General features: G+C 37.6%; 1 protein-coding gene and 1 non-coding gene across 2 annotated transcripts in view; both read left to right on the forward strand.

The window, feature by feature from the left end:
• TPC1 (two-pore channel 1) overlaps positions 1-17,886 on the forward strand; it is a 168,057-nt gene that overhangs the window by 50,249 nt on the left and 99,922 nt on the right. The window contains exons 7-9 of the mRNA XM_089135592.1: positions 1,328-1,494; positions 7,967-8,072; positions 8,274-8,351. Of these exons, the coding sequence (XP_088991718.1) occupies positions 1,328-1,494; positions 7,967-8,072; positions 8,274-8,351 (351 nt within the window). The remainder of the gene's footprint in view (positions 1-1,327; positions 1,495-7,966; positions 8,073-8,273; positions 8,352-17,886) is intronic.
• LOC149004735 (small nucleolar RNA R71) lies at positions 15,638-15,744 on the forward strand. Its single transcript, XR_016170067.1, has one exon. It is a non-coding gene; the product is annotated as a small nucleolar RNA R71 (small nucleolar RNA).

Genomic DNA, 17,886 nt, shown 5'->3' on the forward strand with positions numbered 1-17,886 from the left:
TTTTTTTTTCCTCAAAATTTGTTTTATAGAAAATAATTTTACAAACAAGAAAATTTTTATTTTTTTTGTATAAAGGTAGGATTACTCAAAAGAAAGTGTCACTTCCATATAATCATAGATTGGGCCTCTAAACCAAACATGTACTAAATTTTACATCACCTAACATGTATTTATAGATGTTACAAAAAAATTAGATTTTGGGAAATAACACTATTGCCTTTCTTTTTTGGTGTCAAAAACCTCCTTCAGCCCAGCTTCCAAGAGTCAGTGATGCATGATAAGAGCCTCTTGACATAAGCAATCTTCATTTTCCCAACAAAATGAAGCAGTGAGTGGAGGGGTGGAAGATGTGTTGAAAACAAGGAGATGAAACCATTGAAACCAACGAGACCCTCTGTTTGATCAAAACAAGTGACTTTTAGTGACTTAAAATGAAGCTTCAACTTTCAACCAACATGAGTAGAGTTGGTCCATCCTGGTTGAGATTTCAGCCAACTCGATCACGTTTGTGCCTTTTTTTTTTGACTACCCAGAATTTGTCTCAGTTTTAGGATTACTGAATTTTCGCAAGTTTCAGTCGAAAATTGTACTATGACTTAAATTGATCCAATAACTCTTAATGTTAATTAACACTGAACCAGTTAAAACTCTAAATTCTGGAATAAATAAATAAATTAAGCCTAATTCATGTACTACCTATCTACCCCTAGTTATGACTTAACTCATTGCATTAAAGGCCAATAACCTATAATACCCAAACCTAGCTTATTCTTGGAAAACAAGCGCAAGTATGTGCAAGATCTGGATGACCATATCATCGATGATTGATGTTACAAGTTTCCACGCACGAGCTTTACTCCACTTGCACAATCACTAGGTCTTTAGGTTAAGATGCTGAGGGGAAGGATAAGCTTCCATACATGTGGACCATATGATTGATCATGATTTTGAAATATGGTAGATGACCAGTTTTCCTGTTCTACTCTCTGCCCAAGTTGTCACATCAAGGTGTCAACCATACATGAGAAGACACCCTTTGAATTTTCCACTTGTCAATTTTCTCTCACTGAATGCATCCACTATACCTTTAATACTGAAGGGTTGACACTTGAGAAGATGAGTCTTCCATGTTTAAAAATGGAGGTTTGGAGAGAAATCTTTCCTCGTGGTAGCTGTGAAAGTAATCTCTTCCTTTTTACTTGTAGAGTTTTAGCAGAACCAGTTAGTTTTGGCTGGTGCAAATCGTGCGATATATATTTATCTCTGGAGATTTGTAGCTGTGTGATGTTACTACTTGGTGTTGACTTTGTTCTATTTTTTCTTACAGGCTCTTGGACTCTTATTTCTTTTATTCTCCAGTTGGTTAGCATATATCATATTTGAAGACACTCTGCAGGGGAAGACAGTATTTTCTTCCTATGGTGCCACGCTCTATCAAATGTTTATTTTATTCACCACATCCAACAATCCAGATGTGTGGATCCCCGCATACAAGTAAGTGGGGCTTCTATAAAGTGGTTTACATGTTTCCTTTTCTTTATTGAGTGATTGCATTATTTTTATGTCTACTACATTGTAACTCATACTTCAATGTTAATTGTGATCATTACTTGGTTTTCCTTTTCACCATGGTTTGGGAACTCAGTTTTAAATGCCCAACTTTGTCATCAATAACGTGAGGTGGACCAAAATCTAGCCAAGTTGGTGGACCTCTTCCTTTTATTTTTTTTCTTCTTTTTGGCTGAATCAAAGGCAGGTGTTGTACTAAGGCATGCCCTTTAATAGCTGAGGTATGATCAACAGATCAAGTCACAAAATCAGAAAATATCATCTGCAATTAGTATGTGACTGACACAAACCAACCATCTAATGAACACCAAACCGACATCAGAGAGGGGGAGGGATTATTACTGAATGTTGATTCAGTCTTCCAATTATCAGCCATAACAGTGGGGGGTATGCTTATATGTGAGCTTGAAAATTGCTGATAGAAAACCCAGTTCTGGTGAACTGCAGGGTCTGTTTTAGACTTCTCCAGCCAAGCTATATTGCAGCAACAGCAGCATTTAGCTTCTCAGGACTCCAGCACTAAGAGATAAGCTTTTAATGGAAATTAGGTGTGCAGACAACTCGCTGACTAGGTAATCAGAATAGGGTATCGGTTAGAGGGATGCAGTAGCTTCAACAATTATGGGCCAATTAATCAAGATTTTGTAACCATGGTTCGAAATTTTGCCATATTTTGCTAGTTTCAGTTCCTATCACAGAATGAAATCCTGGGAAAAATGCGATATGATAAAACTTAGTCAATATTTTGTAAGTTAATGAATATCCTCACGAGATATTGGGAGAAAATGGGCATAAAAACTGGGCTTCAGCGAAATTTTGACTGAGTCCAGAGAGAAATTTCACCCCCTTTTTGGATTTTGGTAATTTTTGGTTATACTTCTTGGTTTTCTATGTGTTTTTGCGTGGATCTTGTCAGAAAATGCGTGCATTAGCTGTGTTGAGCCTAATTTCAGTCAGATCTAGGAGTTTTTCATCTCTGAGGTATACCATTCTTCCATGAAGTAAATTTTTTGAAAATGCATGTTAAAAACTTGTTGGATGTTCATGAAAATAATACATTGTACACCATGGGCTCATTTATGAACTCATGATGTCGAATTTTTTTTGCTCGCAAAATGGACTTTTTATTTTTTATTTTTGTGTAAAAAATGTACTTTCCTACATATAAAATGTAAAAATTATATAATATACACTTTGTATGGTGATGGAAATGGAATAAATATATATTGAAATCCATTAGCCAATGAACAGTCTCACCGTGATGAAATATTTTTCTACTAAATAAATATTTATTTTATTTTTAAAAAATTAGTAAAATAATTATAAAAAATATAAATAATTATGGAAAAATAGAGAAAGGGTTTTGAAAATTATAGAAAAATATGAAATGACTTTCTATATGTTTTAAATTGCTGTCCATGTGGTTTCATCGCCGATTTTGCTTTGGGAAGCCAATTTTATTGCCAGAAAAAGTTAAAAAAATGTTTTTATATTTATAACAAGTACATGGGCAAGGGAAAAATTACTAGCTAGGCACATCATTGTTTCTTTGTTTGGAAGAAATTATTTTGATGTTGTTCATTGACTTTGTAATCATTTTGTGTATGCAATAATAAATATGTCTGAGAGTAGGAGGTGATAAGCATCACAGATGTAGGGGTTGTTCTCATCCCTCGAGTTTAAGGGATGGTAGACAGGAGAGGCAAGATGAGGTCAGAGAGGAGAGATAGGATGCTGCTCCTTGACTCAAAGGTGACCGTGCATAACAATATTGCACTTCAATTGATGGTAATAAGCTGAAGAGCCAGTGTAATTTCGGTGGCTGCAAGTTGATGGGAGGTGACATCAGTAGGTTTAAGGCACGCATCACTGGTAGTTTGATGGATGTTGCGGTGTGCAACATGGTATCAGCTGAGGTTGTATGGGAAGTTAGAGAGTTAGAAAAGTTGGCAAGAAAGAACAAGGCGAAGAATTAGAGAGTGGTAGATGCACTTGATGAGGTAGTGACAGTGCCTTTTGATTACCCCATTGATTCTAATTACGATTAGGAGGATGATGATCCAATCAATGTATATACAGCTGCAGTGGCCAGGGAGTTAAGGCGGGTGATGGCAAAGAGAGGGGCTTCACTGGCACAGGTGTTGGAGAGGGAAGAGGCAGTACATGATCGATTTTGCTAATATCTTCCTGGTGGGGTCAAAGGATGAGGATCTATTGTTGATTGGGTGAGGGACAGGGGTGAACCAATACTGGACCAACCAGGAGAAAGGCTTGACCCATAGATTGCTTAGCAGATAGGCATTGATGTCGATGAGTTCATGGTTAGCAAAGGCCGGTTGCATGCTCAAGAGGGAGCTAATGCTACTATTATTGACGAGTATTGGTCCATGGCCACACACTCAAAGGGATAAAAACCGAGGACCTGAAGGTTCCACTCGTCATAAACTGACTGCCTTTGTGCGATGATGAGGTTGTTCCTTCCACATATGCGCATGATCTGGATGAGACCCAACCTCCTAGACAGATTTTGTCAGGGGATGTTGGTGGTGATGATGACGACGATAGTAATGATAATGCTGATGGTGGTGATGACGGTGATGATAACAGTGGTGGTGGTGATGGTGGAGGAGTTCCAGTGCATTATGCAGTTCCACTATTGGAGGTAGCAGCAAGCCTCATTAGATGCAGTGGGGAGTCATAATTTACACATGCCACATAGAATGAGTACCATGGTGGTAGACCTCATCATGGGGCCGAGGCCTCAATATCAAAGGGTTACTCTAGAGGACAGACGTGGACATGGCTAGCTTGGCATACTTGGTAAGGTCCATGAACTTGGACGGTGGGGAGACTGTGGGGTCCGCACCATATGGGGTTTATGGGCCTGAATTGTGTGGTACTGCTAGATATAGATAATACAGGTGTGCTACATATGGATTTGAGGACGATCTGCATTGTTTGTGGAGTCCATTTTTGATTATACTATACCACAACCACAATACCGGAGTCATTTTCCTTATGACACAATCCCTAACATGGGTTGGCTACTTTATGTGGATGATGCTACCTACATAAGGGCAACAAATGACTTCCTCGACAATTATAGGATTGCATGAGATGGGCTGAGTAGGTCTAGTGTGCACAAAGCTACATGGCTCAATGGATGGACCTAGCCTGCCCTAGTAGCTATTATTAGATTATAGGTCTGCTGTGTATTGATATTGTTGACTTTTTAGTTCTTATATATATATATATATATATATATATATATATATATATATATATATATATATATATATATATATATATATATATATATATATATATATATATATATATCCTTATTCATTGTAAATTGTAATTCATTCATGTACTGTTATGTTACATTGTTTTAAGAAAATTTAACGTCCAGGTCCCTTTAGTGAAGGCCAAAATATTGTTAGGTCCCTTTCAAGGGAAACCGTATGTCTAGGCCTAGAGCCAACTGACACCGTTTAAGGGGTGTTATGTTTGTTCATGACATGACCAAAATACCCCCCATGCCCACATTCAGCCACCTTGCCAGAAATCACCCACCACTAGCCCCACCCTCTAGAAATCCCCAAAAAAGAAGAAGAAGAAAAAGAGCACCCCCGCCCCACCTTCAACTTGTCGGGAGTCACCCACCAACACCTCTTTAAATTTTGAAATCAAAGTTTTCTTCCAACTTTATTTGTTCTTAACCCTATTGTTCGGTATTCTTTGCGTCTCCAATGAAAACGATATTTCTTGCATCTTCAATTTTGTTATATCCTGACTCTCTCCCGGATGCTTCTTCTGAACTCGATCCAATTTTCCGCCGCTAGGGGAAATCAAGATAAATTGTTAATCTCAAATCTAATTTCCCAAAAAGCAGTTGTAGGGGAGAAAATTATTTCTAGATTATTGCCACCCATCTTCTAAATGCTTCACGAAGCAAGAACCATGAATTTTCCCCTATTGAGTGCCCGTAGGTTTCAAGTGTAAGCAATAGGCATTTGGAAACGTCTCTCCCTTCTCTTCTTCAACATCAATAAAGTAGTAACTGCTGCTACCAAGTCTCTTCTACCATTCAACAAACCCAATGAAACACGATTAAGAGATTTATGAATCAGACAAATGTTTTTCTTGTTAGACAAAACAAAGGAAAGTTGCCCTTTCTGATTTCTCAACCTCAAATGTTGTTGTTGATTCCTCATTTTATATTCCAAAAAGCCAATTAGTCCATGGTTTTACTAATTTTGACTTCTGTTCGACTAAAAAAACCAAATAAATCTATGAAAGTCATTGTTTAAGTTTAGGGGCACTAATGAATGCTGGTTAAAAGGGGTTTAAGAAGGAAACAAGTGGCAGTAATGGTGAGATGGATTTAAGGTGGTGGTGGTGGTGGTGGTAGGTGATTTTCGGTAGGTTGAAGGTGAGGCCGTGGTGGTCCTTTTTTTGTGGTGGGTGATTTCATATATGGTGGACTAGTGGTGTGTGTTTTTTGACAAGGCAGCTGGATGTTGGGGGGAGTGTAAGGGGTATTTTGTTAATTTCACAAACAAACTTAACACCTCTCAAATGGTGTTAGTTGGCTTTAGATCTAGATATAAGGTTTCCCATGAAAGGGACCCAACAAGATTTAGCCTTCACTAAAGGGCCCTAGATGTAAAATTCTCTTCTTTTAACTATGTACTGAGTTCTACAGTACACTTCTACATGACTACATGTATACTGAATTCTCGTTGTTGTATTTATTGTCACATTTTAATGAAAATCTTAGTGTTCTTTTGCATAATATCCTTATGTACATTTGTTAAAGTGCATGTTACGAACTTCCAAGTTCACCCGCATACAGTTGGGCAGGTGCCGTTTAAGAATACCACTTTGGTTTAGGTCTAGGCGAAAATAGCACTTCAATTGTGTTTATTGGCCTCAAATTAGGCTGGACATTGAAAACCAGGCCCAAAAAACCCGAAAAGTCCACTGAGCCGTGGCATTGAGGTTTGAAAAAAAACTACCAAATTTTGCCGAAATTTTGGTTTTCCCGGTGAAACAAAATGAAACTTTAACCTTGCTTGTAACAAAACCAGTTCAATGGAATAAAAGGTTAGGTTTACAATAATTCGGCTATGGTGAATTGGTGAATTGGATGCTTATGTAATGATCTCAAATGTGGTCATGAATGATTTACTTGACATGGGATTTGGATGCTGTGGTAATAGACGGTTCAATGAGGTGGTGTGATGGCTTTGTTGTCTAAACAGGCTTTTAGGGGAAAATAGTTTATGGGGTGGTGTTCTTGGGGAAGGGGGATTTTCTTGAGATTTGGGAGGGGGCTTTTGACTAATGGGATGGATATGAAACTTGAGAGATTGTAAGTAATGATGTAAGGGGATGTCATTGAAATTTGGTGATGATCTGGTGGGTAGATTGATGTAGACATAGGTATGTGTTTATGTTTTAGGAATTTGAAAATTCAAGAACTTGCCCTGTTTTTTGAGTTTTGGATGGATAGATTGATGTGACTCTAGCTTGGACCCAGTGTGAGGAGGATCTGGTGTAGACATGTATGAAATTTGGGTCTGTTCCTCTGACTGGTTTGAAAGATATGGAAGGGGGCGGGAGTGTTGGCTCTTGGATTCAATAACCTAAAAGAAAATAAACTAAATAAATAGAAACTTAAATAGAAAAATCTAGTGGCTCAAAGAAGATCCGGAGCTTAGGAAGGTGGTGAGGTGGTGGTGGTTTCCTGCCTAGGCTGAGCCTCCTGGACTCACCTGCTAACAGAGCACTGCCCAGCAGCCTCTGTGATGATGGAGGGTCCTTGACCTTGATGATGTTTCCACCTAGACTGAACCTTCAGACCTGGAGGGAGGGAGGTCTAATGAATTGCTCAGCTGAAGAGGTGGAAACAGTACCAAGGCAGGAGGGAAGCCATGCTATATTATTCGGATTGGGGAGTGGGGATGGCGGGGAAGGGAGGACAAGACATGAGAGAGGCAATTTTTTTTTCCCCTTATTTTTTGAGGGGGGTGAGGGAATTTTTGTTTGTTTTCCATAAGTGTATCCTCCCAAATGGCTCTTGGATCATGATACATGGCATTCTCAAGATCCAATGGCTGTGATTCTTATGCCTTTTTAATCACAGCCGTTGGATCTCGAAAATGCAGCATCTTACGATCCAAGAGCTGACATAGGAGATATCTGCACAGCAGCAAACAAAGACTCGGGGGAGGGGGGTGTTGGTGAGTGGAGATGGTGGAGATCAACAACCTAAAGCAATGAAGGAATAAGGCACCTTTATTTCTTTCTTGAGTTCCTTATTGAATATCCAATAGAATTGGCAGTCGTGTATGTTAAATGTTTAATATTGTCTTGTAACTTCTTTTACCAGGGATTCGCGTTGGAGCTCTCTGTTTTTTGTGCTGTATGTGCTATTAGGGGTGTACTTTCTCACGAATCTGATTCTTGCTGTTGTGTATGATAGCTTCAAAGGTCAGGTACTAATCTTCCATTTCATTTTGACCTTGCTTTTGTAAGTATGAAGTGAATGCTTTTATGTTGCATCTGCATTTATAATTGCTGATTACAGTTCATTGTCGTCCCAAAAAGCAACTTTCTTCAACTGCATCAATCTTTGTTTCTCAAAGAAAAAGTTTTATCATGTAGTTTTCTGTATTTATGCTTCCTTTTATCTGCAGCTTGCGAAACAAGTTTCCGAGATGGACTCTACAAGGAAGAGGATATTGGAGAAAGCATTCAGTGTAATTGATAGAGATGTAAGCCTGGTTGTCAATATTTTATTGATCTCTTTCTTTTTTATGTTATATTTCATTATATCTTTCTTTTTTATGTTATATTTCATTATATCTTTTGTCTTTCAATTTTGTGGCTTGCTTGTGCTATCTATATTTAATCCCAAGGAGTTCATGTTTTGCTGTCTATTCTTCTTTCATGTAGTCTGTTTCTGAGAGGTTAACCTTTGTTTTGCGTGCCTCAATGAAGGATAGGTCCTGCATATATGGTTGACCCCTTTTGGGGTTCATGTTCTTGTTGATTTTTTGGTCAAATAAAAGAGTCGAGTACCAAAGAGAAAGTGCTACAAGGCCCCAGTGGAACCTAGCTTCAAATATGCAAAGCGTTGGCATGAAAAGAAATAGAAGTCCCAGGAGACAACAGTGTGCCTATCCTTGGGGTATCAAAACAAGAAGAATCAACTTGTACGAGTAGCTTTGCTTTAATTTCAAAGGAAATGAACTCCCAAATCTATTGGTGAGGGCATGAGTTGGTGGTCTGATTCCTGAATTTAGTTCTATCCAGATATGCACTACATGGTTGATGATTGCGCAAGTAACCATCTTGCCAACTGAATCACAAATAATAGATCGAGAAATTAGACTTGTTGATCCATTTTCAATTTTTCATTCTCTATGGAAGGGGAGAATTCTTCTGCTTTTGGTTTTGGGCAAACATTTTGCAAGTACCCCTTCTTAACTGAAGCATAGAAATGGAAGGCAAGGAAGTGGTGGTCAATATCTTCCAAAGCATTCCAGCATAAGCAGCACGTAGGACAGAGATTGATGATTTAGTTGTTTCTAGCAGTGTTGTCAAAGCGTCCGCCTAGGCGGCAAACGGTTTTTCAACCGCTTAATTGACGCACTGTTTTTGTGTTGCTTTTTCACCTAAGCACTACCGCTTTGTTGCCTTGCGCGCCTTATTGCCACCTAAACGCTAAAGCAGCCGCTTTTTGACAATTTTTACATAATATTTTTTTAAATAAAGAACTATTCTACAAAACCATATATAAATTTAATAGCTTAGTCATTTCAGAATTGAGTCTCAAATTGCAAAGGATTTCTGAGGCCCAAAGAGGCATAGGACCTCTACAAGCTTTGGGGGCGCTGCCCCCCACACCCCTACCAAGGCGGCCTTCTCGGACCCTGTGCCTGTCGGCAACAAAATGTGAAGCATGAGCCATACTCAACATCAAGAATCAATGATTCATTTAATGGACAATGACTTGGAAATCAAAATAATGAGATCGATTTTATCGTGTTCGCCCTGTTAGTATATGGTCATTGTTGTGATGAACTTATGTTTGTGCTCTTTTTTTAGCATAATTTTTCATAATTATGATTCTTGAATGCTTTCTTTCTCGGATGAATGTGACTATTGAATGCTTTGTTAACTTATTATAGAAAGTAGTTGTATTGAAAAATTTTGACGCAACCGCTTTGGCCGCTGTTGCTTGTATCTCAAGATATTACGCAAGTATAAGTATCGCAATCAAGTAATAAATGATAACTAAAGTATCGATCCCACGGAGAATTATATCCTTAACTTTCAATATAAAAGTAAAATTGATTTAAATGAAATTAACAAGGTTGATTGATGATTGACTAACTAAATAACCAAATGACAGGTAAAGAAAACTAAGGAACTAAAATGTAGATTAAGCAATGGAAGAAACTTAATGAGTGACAAGTGTGTTAGGAATCAAGTTTCCCTTCCCCTGAATTTTATAACACAAATACTAAAGCAATACTACAACCCCAAGATAAATCAAGAACTTGGAATGAATGGCAATATGGTATTTTCCAATACACATAAGCTAGCATCCTAAATCAACATCTGCATATTCCTATGAAGAATTGAATTAAGAATTGAATTAAGAATGCAATTTAAACCCAATCCAATCAATGGTAATGTGAGGTAATTGGGTATTCCTACCCAACCTACTAATTAACACAACCTAATTAAAGATGAGGCTAACTCACACAATTCAACAAACACCTAGACTTTATTAATTTTCCAATTAATGAAATCATAACATTCATTCAAGAAAGATCATTTAAGAACTGAAATTAGTCAATATAACATGCTGAATTCATTAACAATAAAGTGGATTGCAATAAAACTAAAGAACACATGTTTAGTTAAATATCAAAATTCAGGTTTAGGTACTACTATCATCCCAACACAGCTAAGATTTAGCCCATAACAGAATTTAAATGCATAAAACCAAGTATAGTTGACATGAGACTAGAAAGTAAGAAGATAGAGTTATAAAAACAAGAAGAAACTAAGGCTTCAATGCTTCCACATGAGCTCCAACTTTCTTCTCCAGCAAATCAGCAACTCCAGCAGCTCCTTGCTTCCACAAGAGCTCCAGCATTCGTTTTCTATCTTCCCTCCTCTTAGCCGAGTCTCTATCCCAACCTTAGCCGAATGTGGTTCCCCTTTTCTCTTTGCCTCTCTTCTCTTTCTTCCATAAATGTCTTCAATCATTAGGTTAGATTTTGGCCATAGGATTAGAACTTTCCTCCTGAGATCAAGGGCTGAAAACCATCATGTATTTGCAAGAATTTTATCCACTTAAGTTAGCCCTTTTTGGTCAATTCCATTTGAATTGGATCTGAGAATATTCTGCTCCGTTGTTGTAGCAATGCAACAACAACTCTTCAACAAAGTTAGAGGAGAGGTTCTTCTATTATGAATCTTCACCTAAAAATTCAAGAGAAAGAGAAACAGTCAAATTCATCCATAAAAAGAAGGGAAATTCATGTAATGGTGATAATAATGAACTAAACAAAATGCAACATGCTAAAACTAAATAAGACAACACCTAATGAATACTATCACTAAAACAAAGACAAAATACTCCTAAATCAAGCCATCTCAAGTATAAAAGTTATGAATCTTAACTCTATTTCATAGAGTTATCACACCCCCAAACTTAAGACATTGCTTGACCTCGAGCAATAAAGACAAATGAAAACAACAACTAACTACTAATGAAAGCATGAGGAAATCAAAAGAAAAGAAAAGCAATAACCTGGCTTAATCATGCATTAGGATGAGTGTTAGACAGAAGTTGCCTCTCAATCTTTTTCTAAATTTTCAGATCCAACACGTCTGGCCAATAACACTTAGATGTCATACTTTACTCATCAGGATGCTCTCAAGTGTGTGTGTGAAAGTTAAGGATCTTGCCCCAGATCACCCTAGTCTAAGCTGAATCATGGTCATCAAGTTTAGTTCATTGACCTAATATGTTGACCAAATGATTACCTCTCCACTAATTAGAAATCATACACCCCCAAGAACTTGTTTCATACTCTTTTAAGCATTTGACCCCCAAACTTATTCTTTTTGAACCATTTCTTCTTCTTTTTATTTTTTTTTTTTATATGAATGTTGTTGTCATCCTGCCTTTTTACGCGAATATCGCTCATTTATGATGAAGATACCCGGATACTCGAACAAGATCACAAATAAGATTGCCTTGCATGCTCATATTCCGAGCCACCGTTGACGTAAAAAATACACATGGGTTACATGCATATTCCCGGTTACTAGGCAACCCAAATCAGCGGAGCATTATTCTCTTGGGGAAGGGAAGGGGTCAAACCTCAATCAATATTCACAATGCACAAAGTTCTTGGAAACAGCCAAATGGGGATCCCTAATGTGTAAGTCTTGAAGTTCTCATTTAACCAATTCTAAAATCCTAAAAACTCTCACATTGATCCAGCTTTCCCCAGGTTCTCTAGAGCTTGAAACATCACTTGGTGCATCAATAATATGGCATCACAAACATGAGTAAATGCAGACATCAGATCATTATAGCAGAATTGTGCTAAGATTTCCAACAAAACCAGAGTAAGAGGCACTGATATTCACATTCCTTAACAACCATTCAAATTTCATGAAAAGCCAGATTAACTACACAAAACATCTACCCAAAACAGCTATTCTAAAACTGGACAGCAACTCTAAACTATACAGCCACAAAAGAAAGCTGAAGAAAATTAAGTAACTGGGGACATCCATAACATGAAGATAACATATGCAATTATTGGAACATTGCAAAACTTACCCCCAAACTAAAGATGAGCAGTGTCCTTATAGCGAAAGAAAGAAAAAAAAAAAACAAAATAGTGAAACAAAGAAAAATAGAGTAAAGGAAGAGAAGAGAATAGAACGTCCTTGAACAAACTAGGCTACAACATCATCAACATCCTCATCTTCATCATCTTCAGCTGTATCAGCTGCATCGGGACCATCTATAAGGATCGGAACCCCCCGAACATACACCTGGTCCTGAGATGGGGCAGGGAGTTTGGCATAAAATTCATCTACAAGGGATGGGAGGTAGCCACCCGGATGGGTGCAAAATTGGTCCCAATGATGCCTAGGTATGATGGATGGGATGAATTTTATGAGGGGCCATTTCGAATGGAATGCACAAGGTTGGCCCCTAACAACCAAAATTGAATGCAAACAAAAACACTATCAAACTAAACAACATAAAAAAAAAACAGAAACAGTAGAAGATAAAAAACAACTAATCAAACAAACACTAAAACAAACCATATCTCACAAAAATAGAAACACCATAACAGTAGAAAACAAAAACAAACAAATAACATACAATTAACTATAACAAATCAAACAAAAACAACCACTAACAAACAAATAATTACAGAAAACAGAACAAATAGCAAGAACCAGAAATTCTGTGTTGTGTTAGGTGCAAATAGCAAGAACAAAAACAGAGGATATGAGCATAGGGTAACGATGACCCAGAAATTATGTGTTGGTGTGTGCAAGTGATTGTAGCCCCAAAATAGCACCTAAAACAAATAATAAAATTTGCATATACCCTAACGAAAACAAACACTAAGACAATATAAGAACAAACACATAAACCACGAACCACAAATTGAATATTCGACAAAAACACAGCAAATCAGAAATTTCAAAAATATGGAAGGAAAGATAAGAAATGGGGAGAACACTTAGCTGATGTGGTGGAGGGAAGATGGAAGGTCGAAACACCACAAAAACATGCCCGAAACCCAGTACAGCACCGGTATTCCTCTGAGAAGTGATTCGATTGTAGAATGGGGAAGAAGTTAGGTTTTTTTTTTTTTTTTTTTTGTGAGAGATGGATTATCGGTGAAGAAGAATGTTGCGTTGATGGGTGAATGTAGGCAAATGAAGGTGTGAAAGTCTTTGAGAAGCAGAAAATGGAAGAAGAAAGGAGGATGAATCGCAGTGGAGAAGACGATGGTGCTGGTTAGGTGCGAAGAAGTGAGCTTCGAGTGGTTTGGGATTTCAGTTTGAAATGAGAAGTTTAATGGGTTGGGGTGGGTATTGGTTCAGAATGGTTTAAAAAATATAAATGGGTTCGAATCAGTATGGGTTCAGCATGGTTTAATAGAAATTTTGAAGTGTATTTTTGATGGGTTGGTTGGGTTTAAGGTTAAACCGGGTCAGGTGAGTGGTTTTATCGTTGCCGTGGCATTGCTACCGCAACGAACACAGAATGTAATTTTCAACAGAGAATGTAATTTGTCAACAGAACATGTAAGACCCGTAGCTGAGGATTAAAACATTTTTAGTAGCATTGTGGCCACATCGCTACAACAAAGATAGTGAAATTTGCTGGATATTGAAACATGCTCTGTTCAGCAATTTGATTTAATGATAAGTTTGACAAAACACCCAATCACTCTCTTTTTGTTCCCCACACTCCTTGCACATCAAAGATACATGTCAGCAAATTATCTGTCAGTTTTTTTTTTATTGTTTTTTTTTATCACACATTGTGAACTACCGAAGACTTTATTAAACGGAACTAATAACACAATTAAACTAAAAATAATGAAATTTAAGTGACCTCCCTTCTTTTTAAGCCTCTTTAAGGATGATTGAAGATTTGTCCCGCTCCAATGGTGCTCCCCAATAATACTTGATCCACTGCATGCTTTAGTTCCCAAGGCCATTTAATGATTTCTTCTTGTGCACCTTCCATAATTGGACTCAAACTCCTCTGTTGCTTCATGTACCTGTTGCAACATTCTTCCAACCAAATTTTAAGCTTTAATACTGAAGGACTGATCCCGTTGATCTCTACTATACTCCATCCCATTGCTCTTCTACACTTCATCAGCACTTCAAGTAGCATATCTTCTTGCTCCTTTGTTAGCAGTGCTGAAACAAAAACATGGAGTGTTTTGGCTGCATCCAAATGGGCATATTGAGAGTGTTTTGAAAGAGGTGTGAACTTTAACATAGGTGGCTCTTCAATTGATGGTTTAGGGGCTTTAGTTTCAAGCTCAGAGAATACAAGAGACTCAAATCTACTCCCACTCAATGCCTTAGCTGGTCTTGCCTCTAACAAATCCATATATCTACTTGCTTCATCATCCACTTGTTCAATTTTTATTGCCAATGAAAGCTCTAGTGGGTTTTTAATACACTCTGTCTCCAACTCTTCAGAAACCAGCTCTTCAAGGACATCCACAACAAACCACTCTTCTATTGCATCTGGAGATCTAGGATTTTCTGTATCACATGACAATGATCCTTGAGATCGATTACTTAAAGCACTAGCCAGCTGTCCAACTTGATTCTCCAAATTTCTCAATGAAGATGCTTGACTCTGAATCATTGCATCATTCTTTGCCATATACTCCTTCAATAAAAGCTCTATTGATGAAGAGGGTTCCATAGGTTGAATGTTCACTTGCTGTTGAGCACTTGGAAGCGGATGAGGTCGAGGTGGGATGGAAGATGGGCTTGCATTCTGTCCTTGAGCATTCCAAGAGTAGTTAGGGTGCTGCCTCCAACCAAGATTATAGGTGTTGGCATATGGGTATTGGCATTGTTGAAATTACCAACATAGTAAGCAAATTCTGGGTTAGATGGACAGCTATCAAAGACATGCTCCCCACCACAATATGTACACGAGACTGTTGTATGTTGTTGAGTTTGTACAGCTATAGGCAAGTTTACGGATTTTAACACACTAGATAGGGATGACACTTGTGAAGTTAAAGTTGTCACTGCATCTAACTCATAAATCCCTGCCACTCTCTTATTTGCAGCACCTCTCTCAGCTAGCCATTGGTAGTTGTTGTTGGCCATTCTCTCCAAGATCTTATAAGCTTCATTGTAAGACTTTGCCAATATAGCCCCATTTGCTGATGCATCCACTATGGATCGAGTTTGTCCACTTAAACCATAGTAGAAAGTCTCCATTTGAATCCAATGAGGAATACCATGGTGAGGACATTTACGCAAGAGCTCCTTAAATCTTTCCCATGCCTCATACAAAGATTCACCATCCAACTGTTGAAAACCAGTGATATCATTTCTGAACTTGGCATTCTTTGATGAATGGAAGTACTTCATCAAGAACTTCTCTACTAAATCATTCCATGTGGCTACTGATTGTGGAGGTAAGCAGTTCAACCATGCTCTTACTCTATCCCGCAATGAGTAAGGGTGTAGTTTCAATCTCAAAGCTTCTTCAGTTGCTCCCGGTATCTTGAAAGAGTCACTTACTTCCATGAAGAGTCTAAGATGGAGATGAGGATCTTCTGTTGGCAACCCACTGAATTGACCTACTGTTTGAAGCCTTTGAAACATCACCGGCTTAAGTTCAAAATGTAGTGCTTGAATATCTGGCTGTACTATGCTTGAATTCAACTCATGTAACATGGGGACAACATATGCTCTTATGGCCCTGTCTCTATCATCACCCTCATCTGCCATATTATTCTCATTATTATTCAATCCATTTCTCACTGCTTCAGCCATTGTTGGAATCTTTGCTAGGCCTCGCTGCTCCCTTCTTCTAGTTCGAAATGTCCTTTCTATTTCGATGTCAAAGGGTGCCAACTCTTGACCAGGCAGCGTGTTCATACAAGGGTAAAAGCACCAGAGAATATCAAAGTAAAGAAATTTCAGTAGATAACTAAAACTTACTTCTACACAAATTATTAAAGAAAAAACATAAAAAAAAATAAATAAATAAATAAAAAAAAATAAAGAAAAAAAAACAAAAACCAAAGATAAAAAAAAACAAAATATATAAAAAAAGAGAAAAAAAACATAAAAAAAAAAAAAAAAAAAAAACTAAAAAAAAGAAAAAAAGAAAAAAAAAGGAAAAAAAAGAAATAAAAAAATTAAAAACAAAAAAAAATCAAATAACAAAAACAGAGGAGATGAGCATAGGGTAATGATGACCCAGAAATTCTGTGTTGGTGTGTGCGAGTGATGGTAGCTCCAAAACAGCACCTAAAACAAATGAAAAACATTGCATATACCCTAATGAAAACAGACACCAAGACAATTTAAAAGCAAACACATAAACCATAAACCAAAAGTGAACATTCGACAAGAACATCAGCTAATCAGAAATGTCACAAATATGGAATGAACGAAAAGAAATGGGGAGAACACTTAGCTGATGTGGTGTAGGAAAGATGGAAGGTCGAAATACCACAAAAACATGGCTGAAATCCAGTACAACACCGGTTGTCCTTTGAGAAGTGATTCGATGATGGAATGGGGAAAAAGTTAGGGTTTTTTTTTTTTTTGAAAGATGAGCTATCGGTGAAGAAGAAGGTTGCTTTGGTGGGTGAATGTAGGTAAATGGAGGTGTGAAAATCTTTGAGAAGCAGAAAATGGAAGAAAAAGAGGAGGAGGAATCGCAGTGGAGAAGACGATGGTGCTGATTAGGTGCGAAGAAGTGCTTCGAGTGTTTTGGGATTTTGTTTTGAAATGAGAAGGTTAATGGGTTGGGGTGGGTATTGGTTCAGAATCGGTTCGAATCGGTTCAGAATCGGTTCGAATCGGTATTGGTTCATAATGGTTTAATAGAAGTTTTGAAGTGTATTTTTGATGGGTTGGTTGGGTTTAAGGTTAAACCGGGTCAAGGAGTGGTTTTATCGTTGCTGTGGTATTGTGGCAGCTTTGCTATAGCAACGAACACAGAATGTAATTTTCAACAGAGAATGTAATGTGTCAACAGAACATGTAAGACCCGTAGCTGAGGATCAACACTTTGTAGTAGCATTGTGGCCACAATGCTACAACAAAGATAGTGAAATTTGCTGGATATTGAAACATGCTTTGTTCAGTAGTTTGATTTAATGATAAGTTTGGCAAAACACCCAAGCACTCTCTGTTTGTTCCCCACACTCCCTGCACATCAAACACACCTGTCAGCAAATTATTTGTCAGTGTTTTTTTTTTTTTTGGAGCTACCATCACTCGCACACACCAACACAGAATTTCTGGTCATCATTACCCTATGCTCATCTCCTCTGTTTTTGTTATTTGTTTGTTCTTGCTATTTGTCTGATTAGTTGTAGATAATTGCTTGTTATTTGTTTGTTTTCTTTTGTTTTCTACTTGTATGGTGTGTCTGTTTTTGTTAGATATGGTCTATTTTAGATATGGTGTTTGTTTTAGTGTTTGTTTGTTTGTTAATTGTTTTATTGTTTTAGTGTTAGTTTG

Source organism: Hakea prostrata, chromosome 9 (assembly GCF_041222555.1).
Source record: "Hakea prostrata isolate BN-2017 chromosome 9, UWA_Hpros_2, whole genome shotgun sequence".
Taxonomy (NCBI): domain Eukaryota; kingdom Viridiplantae; phylum Streptophyta; class Magnoliopsida; order Proteales; family Proteaceae; genus Hakea; species Hakea prostrata.